We start from the raw sequence: 16166 nt of genomic DNA on the forward strand, positions 1-16166 counted from the left end.
ACATACATTACTACTAAATTTAATGAAAAACCCACATGTAGGCTGCTTATTGATCCATATGTATAGTTAATATGGTTACAAAAGAATATCTTTACAGATGCAAAATATATCAAGACACTTATGATAAATTCTAAGTATTGGTTAAAATATATTAAAATTTATGTGGGGAAGTTTTATCCTCACAAGGTTCTATATGCAAAATTTGAAATCAATAAATATTCCTATAGCTTCTCATTTTAACTTTGCTAAAATTTGTCTTGATAATAAAGAAAAAATTGATTATATGTCTTATTTACTATATGCTAATGTAGTAGGGAGTTTAATGTAAGAATTTACAAGACTAGATATTTCACATGCAATTCATGTTGCTAGTAGATATAGAGAAAATCTAGGTAAAGAGTATTGGGCAACAATAAAATGGTTACTTGGATATCTTACAAGCATAAGTGATTATTGTATCACCTATAATGGTTACTGTGATTTAGCATGTGGTTATCTTGATTTAGATTTTATAGATAATTTGGAAAAATGAAGATCTACATCAAGTTATGTCTTTACAATTGCAAGAGGACCCATTTGCTAGATGTAAAGAGACAATTTGTTCAAAGAGTATTTTGGGTTAGTTTAAACAAGTGTAGAAAAATGTGATTGTACTTTGTGATATTCAAAGTGTTATCCATTTGGTTAAAAATCAACAATAAGTATATGGAAATTAGGTACCATATTGTAAGAATTTTTATTGATGGAAGGGTAGTAACTCTTAAAAATGTTCATACACTAGAAAATTGTGTAGATATGCTCACTAAACAACTACTATTAGAGAAGCTGAGGTGGAATTTGGCTTCTCTTGCCTTGCATAAAAGGTGATGAATGGGCAAGGGCATGAATTAGGTAAATTGTTGTCAAAGTGGAGTTTGCTAGATAATGACAACAATGAAAATAATTAAAAAAGTCCAATCTAATCTTTATCTTTTAGAATATTAGTTTTTTCCTTGAGAGAAAATTCATAATTTCTTTATAGGAATAAATCTAGTTTTTCCTTTGTTTGGTGGTGTTTGTTATCTTCAAAATATTGCACTTGCAATAGCAGCAACTATAAAATTTGTACTTATTTTCTTTAAGTTGTAAGAATACCAATACCTCTGGCCATAGATGTTTCCTTGATATATTGTCAAGATTTTACCATGTAAATATGTGTCTTATTTGTTATTTAGTTATTTCATTTTTAATATCTTCATTACTTCTTTGCAAATAATTTTTACTACAATATTTAACTATTCTAGATTTATGCTTCGACATTACAATATTTTCATGAGAATTTTAGAAGTTTTGATGAAATTGAAACAAGAAAACACAAAGAATAATTTAGTATTCATGGAAAAATAATTGAGAAAATGTTGTAAGATGCAAATTTTAAAACAAATTTGATAAAAAACGTCAGAAGCTAAACTGGATTTGGTAAAAAATGTCAGAAGCTAAACTGGTTCCAAAATAACCAAATCGTACATCTTGTTATTGACGGCTTCATCGTAGCTATAGCTTGTAAAATCAAAGATATATAACATGCGATTAACTTTATGCACTTTCGGTACAAACATACTGTATTTTTGAAACCAGAATAGCTGCATCAGGGTACCTACCCCCTTAGTGTAATGAGCGGGACTAAATACTCACAGTTTGCATTGTTCCACGCAGTATTTTTAGTAGCATTTGCTGCTCCACTGAGCTAGCGTTTGTTGAGATCTTTCTCAATTTTAGTTTGAATCACAGGATGTTTTGCCGATCTGACGCCCGCACCTAAACGGACCAATATTACTCACCGGTCCGCTTTCATACAGCTCTTTCAAAATGTTGATTGTCCCGCTTACCACAGGTTTAACCAGATCGATCAGTCCCTGTATTAAACTCACAAAGTGGGAAAAAATAAATGTTCTGAAGTTTTTTGCAGGCCTTGAGGGGAAGCCTCAGATTTTGATATACCTCAATGGAGCCTAAGAATGCCTAAGCCTCGTCTGCGATGCCTTTACCTGCAAATCAACCAATTTAAATTAAAACCATACGAGGACATAGAATGAGGGAAGTTTTGAAGTGATAATTTGTAAATGTGACCTGCAACTAAAGAGAGAATGATTATGAGAAAGAGAAAGCGAGAAAACATGGTGTCCATATCTCTAGTCGTTAATATCCTTTATTGGGATTAAAGTTAAGGTAAACAGGGTGCGGTGAAGTCATCCTCCTTTGAGTATAAAGCATCTTTCTAAGTTGTCGTTTTGGAATGAAATGAAGGGCTGGATAAAGACTTCTTTGGCAGGGCGAAAAATCCTAACAATGGTACTGGACCCTGTTTGTCGAGTCGTGACAGCTACGTAAATTTTCCAGGAATGTTGTTTGAATAGACTTTGGCTGCAAGGTTACAATTAAAGTTCTCTTGAAAACTGTACAGGATGTCAATTTACCTGTTCATCCTTCAGCACAAGTCCAACTTACCGTCATGAATTATTAAAAAAACTTTCTTTCTTTTCTTTTAAATTTTATCAATCTTAAAATGTTATTTAGATCTGATATTTAATTGTTCTTCATTTCATAATTTTTTTTTAAACTAAAATTCTACATTATGTATATGTCCTGTAAATTATCTTAAATATTTTCACATATAATATTGGAGAGTTCTAAATAGGTTAAGATGTCAAAATAATTAAGTGAAATAATATGAAGATTAAGGATATTTTTCAAGGGTTGCAACAATAGTATAGTGACTACTAACAAAAGAATACAAAAGTTTAATATGTTGTCTACAAAATAGTGAGTACTAGCTAAATTTTATAGTAAAAGTGAAATATTTAGTCAGATTTTTCAACCAAACATTCTTTGTAATAAACATCTCTATAAAGACTCCAAGTAAAGGAGATTGAATAAGTCAAACCACTTATAAATATGTCCATGGCCCTATTTTTTCTTACCATTATAAGGGAAAAAAAAATTATTTAAAAAATATTCTTAATTATAAATTTTGTATTTCTAATTTAAAAATAAATATCAATTTCTATTTTCTAAACACAACTATTAATTAATGATTAGGCAATATTCATTACAAAAGTATTGTGTAACTTTAGGTGCTAAAAGATCTCTTAATTTTCAATGGACCCTTCATCTATTGGTGAAGTTGAATGGCGTCAAATGAGCCCACTAAAGATTAAGTCATCCTGAATGCAAAGACTCCAACATCATAAGAAATGAAACCTGAATACTAACAAATCTGAACCTCCATAAAAAATAAAAATCTCTTAATCAACCCTCCATGCAAACCTCGCTTCAATATCTTCTCCATTTTTAAACCTTGATGAATGATTTTGCATCACATTTCACTACATACTTCAATTATCTTTAACAAATTTAACTACTCGCTCTTTAATATACATCTTTTAAGATAGAAAAGTACAGAGATTACGGCTGCCCATTGCCCAGCACTGAAACATATAAGTAAAAGTCTGTTGAAATTTACCATAAAAGCATAAGCCTAAGGCAACTTTTAAAATTATCTGCCTAAACCATAATCAGAATCAATCTCATAACCTTGGCTAGTTGAAGTGGTTGCAGGAATGGAAATCATTTGATTGGCAGTTGACTCTTCATCTGTAATATGAACAACAGCACTGCCATAATCCATGTAACTTGCATCGTAAGAAATCGGTAGAGCCTCGTGACCGGGGAATGGAGCTTGGCCTTCCAATATTTGCAGTACTGTTCCGATGCCAGGTCTTTTTACCGGTTGAGGATGAGAACAAAACAATCCCAATTTTAGCACTCTTTCCATTTCTTCCACATCATACACACCATTAAGATTAGGGTCAGCTGCATGCAGGATTTTTCCATTTTGATATAGATCTTTCACCCAATCCAACAAAACAATCTGTTCACTATCCTTGGCCAAATCTACGGGCCTCCTGCCACATGCAACTTCCAGTAAAACAACGCCAAAACTGAATACATCAGAGCTTGGAGTAACTTTCCCTGTATTTGTGACTTCTGGAGCGATATACCCAACAGTCCCTACAACCTGAGTTGTCTGTGGATTTTGAGTATGGTCGTACAAACGAGAAAGCCCAAAATCTCCAAGTTTTGCATTAAGCTCTGAATCAAGCAACACATTGCTGGATTTCACATCTCTGTGTACCACTCTGCGTTCCCATTGCTCGTGAAGATATAACAACCCTGCAGCGATACCCTTCAGAATTGCGTATCTTCGCTCCGATGGCAGCACTTCTGCTTTTGACTCTGGGTCAGGGAATATTAATTTATCCAGGCTTCCGTTTGGCATGTAGTCATAAACAATAAATAGCTGTTTGCTCTTCCTGCACCATCCCCGCAATTGAATAAGGTTTCTGTGTTGAAGACGACCCACGCTGGAGATTTCTGAAACAAATTCCTTCATTCCTGCAGTGGAGTCCTTTGTGATGCATTTCACTGCAACTTCCAGGCCGCTTCTGCCGAGAACGCCCTTGTAAACCCGTCCGAAACCCCCGCAGCCCACCAGCTGGTCATTATTGAAGTTTTGTGTGGCAGCTTTTAGCTCTTCGTGTGGAATTCTGTGAGGCCAAAACTCTAGCTCCCATTCTTCAATCAAGTCCCTATTTATTATTTCTTTGACTTTAATTAATGCAAAGAAGACGGCAACAAAGAACACAACTAGAGATGCTGCAGTCACACCAGCCGCAAAGCCTCTGGATTTAGTTGTACGCTCTTTTCTGATCAATGAAGGGAGATCTGAGAGATCTAGGGTCGGTGCTTTACCTGGTAAAAGTGTAGGCCCTGATGAATATTAACACAGAAGAAGAAAAAACATCCATACAACTTGAAGATGAAACGAAAAGATATCTGATTATGCTAAATTAAAAAAGCCCTGCGCTTTTCTGATCAAACGTTTGAGAAAACTTATAATTAAAACATAAAGATAATTTTAAAATCTAAACTTTTAGGTTTCAGGGTTATCCGCAATCTCGTTTTCAAAATCTATTACAATATAATATTTACATTACCTTCAGTACTGAAGCTCCAGCCGAGAATATGATGATCTTCAATTGCTTGAAACCCTGTCGATGCAGAAAACCCCACATACACATCTTCCTTCAAAACTGCTGAGAGATTAAATTTCTTAACAGATATCAAAGGCCGGATAGGCTTCTCCATCCCGTACATTGCAACACTCACATTAAGCCGATCTTCTTCATGATCATAATCAATCCAGACTTGCTTGTTCTCTCCACTTTTCAGGCTGAAATTGTTAAAATGATCATCGTCCAACCAATAGGCTGCCGGCTGAGATTCAAATGATCTAACGCCGTTCACGTTAACTCCAATATGGTTGTCATCTATATCGCCAACATCATGGTCATATGCCGTATCAAATTCTACTGCCAAGAAATGGTTGGATTGGAGACCATTTGTTTTAGGGGAGGCGATTCCCAGGTACTGGGAATCTTGGGCGCCCACAACAGAGTTATTGGGAGCCATGATAAAAACCATCCCATTCCCGCCCTTCCCCTTAGATGGAACCCCAATGTACATAACAAAGGTAGTGCTGAAGGGTAAAATTGAATTATTGCTGGCTTTTATTTTGATGGGGTTGGGGTACAGAACACGGCCTATTGAATGCCTTGTTTGATTGGTTAGGGTGACCACCCGCTGAGAATGTATGGAAGCATCCTTTAGTAATATTATGTTGGATTCGTTGAAAACCCCGTAGCTGAAAATGTCGGCGCAGGCAAAGTGTGAGCTGCACAATAACAATGGCAGCACTATGGCAAAACATGAGGTTAGCTGGCAAAAGGTAAGCATTGTTTCTGGGCACTGGCTATGCAGCTAGAAGTATAGTCTGCTCTAGGGAAACAGAGGCACTAATTTTTATGCCCAGAACGCACAGCCCATAAACATTTCTCTGGAAACGGTAGCGTAAATTTTTTCGCGTCTGTGTTTGCCGTGCTTGCCGGTGTGCCGTGTGCTTGCAGCTGCGATTGCGATTTTTTCGTAGCTGCGCAGGGGTTTTGGGGAGGGGGCCTCCCAGCCGCGCGAGGCTCCGGGTCCCTTGCCCATTTTAAAAAAAATAAAATTTAACAATAAAAAAAATTGAAATAATATAAAAAATATAAAATTAAGTTAATATAATATAATTATTTTTTAAACATTATAAGACTTATAAATTATAAATAAAATTAATAAAATGATATTAAATAATAAAATGAATATAATAACTTGTAATGATTATATGAAAAATAAATTTATAAAATAAAATAATATTATAGTTAAGTGATATGAATGATTAAATTATTTTTTATTATTCATTTCACTTAATTATAATATTTATTATTTTTTTACGCTTAATAGATTTTTTATCTATTGTATATAATATTTTTTTATTTATAATTGTTTATTATTTAATCATCTTTTTGAGAAATCATGAAAACTAGCAATTGCATCTTAGTGTGCAATGGGTATGCTGAAGAGGTGTGGAAAGTCAATTAGGGTTAAATTTGGTCAATTTTTTTTGCATAAGTTTGTGTAGTACATGAGATCAATTGACATACCAAATTTAGAAAATAATGTTTCTTGTGCAACAAAGGTCTCAATGGAGAAGTGATAGTTTGAAATACACTTTGCATCCTCTTACAAGGTTCCAATTATAACTGAAATGAAACTTTTCAATTAGGAAGATAATCAAGTTCCATAACCAATAGGCTCATGTTATGTTTGCAATTAGGTGAGAGGGAGATAGAGGTAGAGGGGGGAAAGCACTTGAGAGAAAGAGAGAGAGATAAAGAGATAAATATAGAGATATAGATAGAGATGGAGATGAGATGAATATGAAGATGGAGAAAGAAGAGAGAAAGATGGAGAAAAGGAGAGAGATATGGAGGGAAAAATAGAAAGGAGATAGGATTAGATAGATGAGGAAGCTCAAAAAATGGTGTGTGTGTGTGTGTGTGTGTGTGTGTGTGTGTGTGTGTGAGAGAGAGAGAGAGAGAGAGAGAGAGAGAGAGATGGAAAGATGGATATAAAGAGGAAAATAGATAAATGGATATAGAAGTTTAAAGGGAGGGATAGGGAGAGAGAAAGAGGGAGAGAGAGATGGATATATAGAGGGAGACATGTATATAGATAGAAAGGGGGGAGAAAAAGATAGAGGTGGAAAGGAAGATAGATCACTAAATGAATAACTATAATTTAATATCAAGAATGATCTCAACCTCCTAGATATCTTTGTTACCCCTTATGCACAATTATTAAGATTATGTAAAGTCATAAGATTTTGATTGCTTAAAAAATAATTATCTTTGTAAACCACATTAGATGAGGTATACTTAAAGATTAAATCTTATGAACAATTATCAACATTATGTAAAGCCATAAGCTTTGATTGCTTTTAAAAAAAAATTACCCTTGTAAACCACACAAATAGGTATACTTAAAGATTAAGTAATTTGATATTACATTTTAAATGCTCTAGTTGCAGATGATAAATGTTAAACATAAATCTTGTTACCCAGAGGGTAGAAGGAAGGACTAATGCCCATACTTAATAATTAATTTTCTTTTTTTTAATTGCAATCAACTAGTTCAAACCATCAGAAATATTGATATAATAATATAATTAGCAAATAAGGGGATAGTACACTATGAAACTAAAAATAGTTATCATTATAAAAAGAAGCAATAGGAAATTGATTACTAAATTTATTATATTAATAGGATTCATGACAATTTGATTTTTTTATCAACACACCCTATTAGAGACATTTTGTTTCTGTAAAGACAACATAAGATGGAGGTGTATAGTTGCTTGGCAATTCATTCTCCATGGTATTGTTGTCATATTCCTACAAAATTGTAGGTCATTCCCAAGTCTATTCTTATGGTTTATCCTTAACCTTTGAAATGGAATTGGGTTGGCTAAAACCAAATTATGATCTTGATCAAAGGAATTTAACTACAATGAATTTAGAAAGTATGAGAATCATACAAAAATTGGCCATTCGTAAAATTTAAGGTACACATGTATGTTCTCCAAATACCCAATCATTTCTTATGAGGATAAAAGTGACTAATGATTGCTCATGCTTTTTATAGATATAAAATATTCATTTGTTCTATAACAATCTTGATCAATTAGTGATTGCAGCCCCTAAAGAATGAGGTTGTAAATAGTGGAACATAACAATTGCTATACATGGGAAAAATCCTTTACATGGTTTGATGATATTAACGACATGTTTGAACTTTATATCGCTGATATTTTGTTGTATGTCCATAAGAAAACTATGTTTCGTAGTGCATCTCAAGAGCTCAAATATTTTTATAGAACATTGCATATATTTTACATTTTTTAAAAAATAAAAAAATATCTATCAGTTATTAAATTAATTATTAATTATATTTTCCAAAATGTAAAACGTGCATTGATTTCTCAATGTGGAGACCCAAGTTCAACTCCCATGAGGGACACCTTTGTGTAGAATTCTAAGTTGTGACTCTTGGTCTTCCATTGGTTGTTTAAAGTGGATTTCTAAGTTGTGACCCTTGGTCTTCCAATTGTTGTTTCTAGTTTGGTGCTCGAAAGGAGCTAGTATGTAACAAGTTTGTAACATGGATGCTCGAATGAGCAAAAAATGAACTTTGTGATTCTATGATACTTAATACAAACAAAAAAAATGTAAAAAGTGGTTGGCAATTCATAGGCTAGCTATGATTGAGGATAATGTGAAGCTCATAACACCCCCCATTCAACTACTCATAGACTACATCCTAGAAGGTTAAAACATTTGTGGTGTTGACAATAAGCCATAGAGGTATATTGGACTTGCGAATTTTTGGGAAATCATAGATGTAAGGTGTGATTTTCTTATTATGAAAGATAAATTTTTTGGTGTAATTTTCAAAGGAGGATTAGACAATATTGTTTCTCACACTAAGGTGCAATTGCTAGTTTTAATGATTTCTCGAAAAGATGATTATAAAATAAACAATTGTGACAAAAAATATTATATACAATAGATAAAATCAATTTATAGTAAAAAAAATTATAAATATTATAAAGATTTTAAAATAAATAATTTTATTATTCATTTCACTGAACTATAATATTATATTATTTTAATTTATTTTATTTTATAAATTTATTTTTCTTTTAATCATTACAATTTATTAATATTAATTTAATTATTCAATATTATTTTATTAATTTTATTTATAATTTATAAATATCATAATATTTAAAAAATAATTATATTATATTATTATTATTATTATTGTTATTATTATTTTCCATCATATTGTCTTGGGCTCAAATAACTAGACTCACATGGGACAAGCCCAAAGCCTTAGCACAACCTTGCCAAACGTTTGAGTTAGGATTTCTCCCTTTTTATCAAAATTTTAATCTACAAAAAATACAAATAAAATACATTTGGTTTGATAGAACAAATTATATATTAAATATTATTAAATGTATGTTTTTCACTAGTATTCAAAGAAACCGTCTATCCTATCAAATCACAAAATTAAAATCAGTCCTCTTGATACAAAAAGATAATTTTGTGACCACATTCATATCATTAAAAAAAAAGATAAAGTTGTACTATCATATCAAATAGTAAAATTAATTTTAACTTGTACTATCATACCAAATAACAAAACCACTTCAAACTTGTACTCTTATATCAAAAAAAACAAAACTAATTCAAACTTGTACTATCATATGATATAAGTCTAATTCAAAAATAGTGCATAATTTTCTATTAAATTTTTTAAAATTTTGCAAATAATCAGATTCGAAAAGATAGTATTGCTAATCGCATTCATGTCATTAACGTGTAGACGATGAAAGTTTCGCGCAAGTGGATTTCCAATGTGATTTGATTTATTGGGAAAAAATGCAGAAAATTTTGTTTCCAATGTAATTTTTCTCAGGAAAGTCCAAAATGACAGGAATCTAAAAATTATATTTACGTATTAATAATTTGAATTGATGGAAATTATGCTATATTTAAATTATTTACGGATTAGTTATTAAATTGTCTAGTGGGGAAGCACTCAGCATAAATTGGTTTATGAAAAATTCAATATAAATTAATTTAATTTTATTATTATTGTTATAGTATATTTTTTTAAATTATAGAAATATCATGATTTTAATAGTAATGGTATTATGAATTATTTCTAATGAGATTATTAGTTGGGTCAAAGCAAGATGCATTTATTGAATTCTATTTTTCACGAATAGACATTTAGAAAAAAAAATTCAGCCAAAATCTAAAGTTCGTATTTATTTTCTATGATATGTCTTAGGTAAGTGAAACCTTCTAAGAAAATATGAGGATAAATACATTATGTTTACCTCTAAAATTCTACCATCTCTATTAATATAAATATTAAGTTATTTTCATTTTTTTAAATATATTTATAATAATAATTTGTTTAGATTTTAAAAATGTGTTTAGCTATATAATAAATTAATTTAATTTTAAAATTGTTTCAAAAATTAAATTTGTTAAATGTTTTGGTTCAACATTATAAATAGACAAAATAAAAATATTCTTAATATAAATAAAAAAATAGTATCACTTAAATGAATATTGTTGGCATGATTGGCATAACTGATAATGCAGATGGAGAATGTTGGCTAAATTTATAAATGATTGTTGGTGATGATATAGTTGAGTTGTGATGAAGAGATTGAGATTGATTGGCTTGATGACATTGATCAATTATTTATGTTGTCATTAATGGCAACTGATGTTTATGATTACTAATGCTTATTTATGTTGTATTTTGTCATCTAAGTCTTTTTGGTCTACTAGAAAGAGCTTACCGGTAAAGAATCAGGAAACTAGGAATTAGGACCTTATCCAGTAAACAAGGAAATATTTTGATTGTATTTGATGATTGGTAATGATTGAGACTTTGCAGTTTGGAATGTAAGTTTGTATCATTGGAACATCTATCTGACTGAAACTGTATCTTGTTGTGACAACCAAAAGTTATGTTTATAATTTTTGTTGAGTTTTTTCTAGGGTTTAAGAAGGGTTTAAGGACCGGTAAATAATTCTCTAAATCGGTGATGATTTTTGGTTTGATGGTGATCTACATCAAGTTCAAATGTTGAGGATGACATGGCACAACCCACATGGAAAATTGAATTGTTGTTTTGGCGCCTTAGAAGATGGAATTTCTTGGGAATCAGTGAAGCACTTGGAAGAATGTTCTGTGGATTATCAACCTGCTAGATCGACTTGCAGTGATGACTTATGGTCATTCTACGATCGATATTATCTTCTAAAATGTTGTAATGATCTGATATGATCCTTGATGATCTGTATTGTAAAATCTTGATGTATTTAGGGTTTTAGTTGTTGACCTAGTTGTAAAAGTTATTTATGTCGGTATAGATGTGTAATGCCTTGCCAGGAAACCCCGAAGGGATAAGCCAAAATAAAAGAATAGAGTGCAATAATTTTTATTTTTTTTCTTTTTACACCACATTAAGATACAATCAAGATATCAAAGATTCAGAATTACATAGTAGAAGACATCAACTAACACCTAAAGAGTTTCCCAATGAGATTACTTAAAATTTTACAATTCACTTAACTCACACAATTAATCCAATAAGTTGATTATCTTAATAACGAGATAATTCTTAATCAGGAAAATTTCTTTCAGAAGATGGAAATATAAATCACAAGAAAAGGTTCATCCATTAAGATCTATTCATAATCTTCATTCAAGCTTTTCATAAAAATACAAGCCATACATCTAATATTCTACACACTAGAATTTCATCATAAACTTATGAGATCTTTTAAAGCATACTTAATTTTCTTAACAACAACTGAATATATTCCACTACTCTAAGTTACATTCTTTCATATTCCAATTTATTACATTTTAAAAGATGATTACATACATGCATCTATGATACATCTCATCTAAACCACTTATGTATTCGATCAAAATGGCATTCAAGAAGGACTGCATATTAGCATTTAAAGTTAATTCCATCTTATCCACTTATACATTCTAACATAAGCTACTCATACATGATAAGGTTGAATAAGGGAAACATAAGAGAATAACATCACATAAAACCATAATGATCTCAGAGTTCACCCCTAAAGGGCTACATCTCCGGGTCTGCTCAACTGCAAGACCCCTCTAATAATTAATAAAGTTAAGAGTACAAGAGGTTACACCATTTACAATCCTACCATCAAGGTGAAATATAAACAATATACAAATGACCACATCGGTCAATAAATACATAATCGATCCTTGAAAAGGAAAGGATCTAGCTGAACAAAAATCAAGCTAATACAAAGGTCCATTGGAACATCCACAAAACTGAGTCATCACCACTCAAGGTCTAACATGAAACCAAGAAAGTCAACCAGATAGATGACTCGCAAACCCAAACAAGAGGGGAACATCGACGACGACTGACGATGCTCACTTGAGCACGGCTATGGTCAACTAGGGTCTTACGACCACCTAATCCAACTCTAAGGATTAAAGAGGTACACTCAAACCTGCAAATCCAGGTGAAGATGAACCTCACACTCATGCGGTGTTGTACCTGAAATCTCCTGCAACCAAGAGTCATACATGGATACATATATAAACTTAATGAAAGCGTTAGCCCGATATTAATACCATGAAATAGGAACACTAAACAACTTGCATACAACTAGTGTGAAAACCACATCAACAGCTATGCATTAAATCAAACATCTGACTATAACATTATATTAAGATAAACTAACCAAGATTAAACCTAGATTAGAAATTGATTAGGGCAGGGGTACTACATTCTTCCCCCCTAGGTTCCGACTTACTCTTGGAAGTCGTAAGGCTAGATGGAGAACATGACGTACGCATCAGCCCTGAAACTCATTCAAAAAAGATCAAATTGCACATAGAAATCCTTCCATAATTAAATGAAATATTATTGCAAAATCCTTTACAAACGCCATTATCCATCGGCAAGATGCATCTAAAACCATACATTCCTTAAAATATTCTAGGAATTATCAATAATCATAGGAGAGATACAAGAACTTTCTTCCTTTCATTACACCAAATTAAAACATTATAAGGAGGTAAACAACAATTACAATAATCATCTATCAAAATGACAAGAAAACATGCCATCATGATCAATTCTTTTACCAATACATCATTTTCATAAACTTTATACCATAGAACTAGCTTCAAATATCAATTTCTACAACCAAATTAACTTCCAATAAATAAGAGCAACAAAATAACTCAATTGTTTACACTTGCCAGGCATAAGAAAACCTTTCCAAAGACTATGTCCCATAACATAGTGACAAGTTAAGACAATTTACTCCATGATACAAATAATAACCATCCACATAACTGGAATGCATAACTCAAAAGGCCACATATGAGCATGTCTAATGCTCGGTGAAAGATAACATGCATGATCAGCATCTCTATGCCTGATCTCAGGACAACAATATGATCATAAATATCCAATATCTCACTCAAAGGCTCGATGGTGCTAGGCACACCATAGCGGTGCTACCTTCCATACAAGACCTTTGTGAATATCCCTTGTTGAGCAAGGTGGTTAGCCTCCAAGAGATAGTCACCACACCTAGGTAGGTAGTGGATACTAGCTGCAACACAGCCTCACATACCCCCATCCTCAAGGTTCCCTACATCTACTTCCTCGCACACACTCTACCAAATCCATATCATACGTCTTTGAAGAGGAATTTCACATTTCAACAGAAGACCAGCATCTGAAAACAATAAGGATAAACCAGTTTAGCCACCAAAGTACAGATGAATAAAGATAATAAATCATCAATTCCAATAGTAAGGCAAGAAAATAATCCAGAATTTCAACACCAAATCAAAAGTTCAAAAGATCACAAGATCATGGCTAAACCTTCAAAGTCAAAGTAAAAATAAATTGCTAGTCCCTAAAGAAATATAAGGAATATCACAACTGCACATAACATCACTGTGTGACTAGCATTTAGACACCAACGAGGAAGGAAGGAACAACTAACTAGCTATTGCAGTAGCTCATCATGTGGTGCGACATAGTCACACTACCCACATGGCATGGCAGTGTGCACCTCAACATCACCCCGCATCACATCATCATGTGGCATGGCAATACCCCAAGTGGGGAAAACACACAATGGACGTATCCCGCATGGTAGTGTACCTCGCGAAACAAGCACACGCAGGTCACATCCCGCATAGCGACGTATCTAGAAGGATACTCGTCGTAAGTCAGAGGTATACATGACTAGGGTCCACCCACAGGCCCACCAACACGTACTAACTGGCAGCACAAGTGAATAAACCTACCTTTCATGAAGACAAGGCAAAGGATCCTCCAAATTACACCATCACTACACACAAGAATCACCATCCAAAAGCTCAAATAGAGGAGAGGAATAGGCTATCACATATAAACCTATAAATAGATTCATCAAAAGGGAAAGTATTGAGTACACCCTTGATATAGTTTAGTAGTACAACTATATCATTCCTCGAAGTAGAGAAGCTAAAGTCGCTTCGCGCCGACGTTACTCGTATGCCAATCCATACTATTCAAGGAACGGTTACTTCGAATACTACCCCTTAACATACTGAGTTACCCACAACCCGAGGTAAAGTTCAAAAGATCACAAGATCATGGCTAAACCTTCAAAGTCAAAGTAAAAATAAATTGCTGGTCCCTAAAGAAATATAAGGAATATCACAACTGCACATAACATCACTGTGTGACTAGCATTTAGACACCAATGAGGAAGGAAGGAACAACTAACTAGCTATTGCAGTAGCTCATCATGTGGTGCGACATAGTCACACTACCCACATGGCATGGCAGCGTGCACCTCGACATCACCCTGCATCACATCATCACGTGGCATGGCAATACCCCAAGTGGGGAAAACACACAATGGACGTATCCCGCAGGGTAGTGTACCTCGCGGAACAAGCACACGTAGGTCACATCCCGCATAGCGACGTATCTAGAAGGATACTCATCGTAAGTCAGAGGTATACATGACTAGGGTCCACCCATAGGCCCACCAACACGTACTAACTGGCAGCACAAGTGAATAAACCTACCTTTCATGAAGACAAGGCAAAGGATCCTCCAAATTACACCATCACTACACACAAGAATCACCATCCAAAAGCTCAAATAGAGGAGAGGAATAGGCTATCACATATAAACCTATAAATAGATTCATCAAAAGGGAAAGTATTGAGTACACCCTTCATACAGTTTAGTAGTACAACTATATCATTCCTCGAAGTAGAGAAGCTAAAGTCGCTTCGTGCCGACGTTACTCGTACGCCAATCCATACTATTCAAGGAACGGTTACTTCAAATACTACCCCTTAACATACTGAGTTACCCACAACCTGAGGTTTGGTACTCAGTAGGGAAACAAATAAGCAGCATCACATAAACAGTATGGTTTCCCATACTCATAAGCAACATATCCTCCATGGTTGATTACTTCACCATTCCATGGGCACATATAATAAGCACTGGTTTCTTACAATACACATGAAAACACCAGTACTGGTTTAGTCACATTTACGAGGAGTACTTTTTAGTATGCTAACATCTATACAAGGAAGATTTTAATAATGCTTTCTACATAAATAACTGAATCAAGTTTACTCTAGATACAAGTACTGAAATTATTAACAATTCACAATTACATAAGGAAATAACATCATTCCTATATCTTTCTCGAGTTTTACTAAGCATTCATAACTAAATTACTAGCTATGCAAATCCTTTTCCCAAGGAGGACTTTCATCTATCACTATGAAGCCAAAATGCAATAGTACAATTTCACATGTTTTATAAACATTCTATTTAAATCATTGCATTCTTTAATACCATTTCTAAAAAAAATCTTATGATTAGGCAAAGAGAAGGGAAAGAGAGTTTGATAGCCAAACTATTTCCTACAAAGACACAAGATCAACCAAATCACACTATAATATCAAATTTCTCACTATAAGCCTATCATTTTAATTACACGATTTTCATTTCACTATCATTTAGAAGGATGACAATCAGCCTAACAAAACACTTCCAATAATTA

The 16166-nt window shown here is 33.2% G+C and overlaps 1 protein-coding gene across 1 annotated transcript; it reads right to left on the bottom strand.

Annotated features, from left to right (window-relative positions):
* Positions 1 to 3406: 3406 nt before the first annotated feature.
* LOC131075536 (L-type lectin-domain containing receptor kinase IV.1-like) lies at positions 3407 to 5967 on the bottom strand. The gene is made up of 2 exons (XM_058012380.2): positions 5037 to 5967; positions 3407 to 4791 (listed from the first exon to the last, which is right to left on the bottom strand). Exons 1-2 carry the CDS (start codon positions 5833 to 5835, stop codon positions 3536 to 3538), a joined length of 2055 nt encoding a protein of 684 aa, XP_057868363.2. The 5' UTR covers positions 5836 to 5967; the 3' UTR covers positions 3407 to 3535.
* Between the last annotated feature and the right edge of the window lie 10199 nt (positions 5968 to 16166).

This window comes from Cryptomeria japonica, chromosome 5, assembly GCF_030272615.1.
Source record: "Cryptomeria japonica chromosome 5, Sugi_1.0, whole genome shotgun sequence".
Taxonomy (NCBI): Eukaryota; Viridiplantae; Streptophyta; class Pinopsida; order Cupressales; family Cupressaceae; genus Cryptomeria; species Cryptomeria japonica.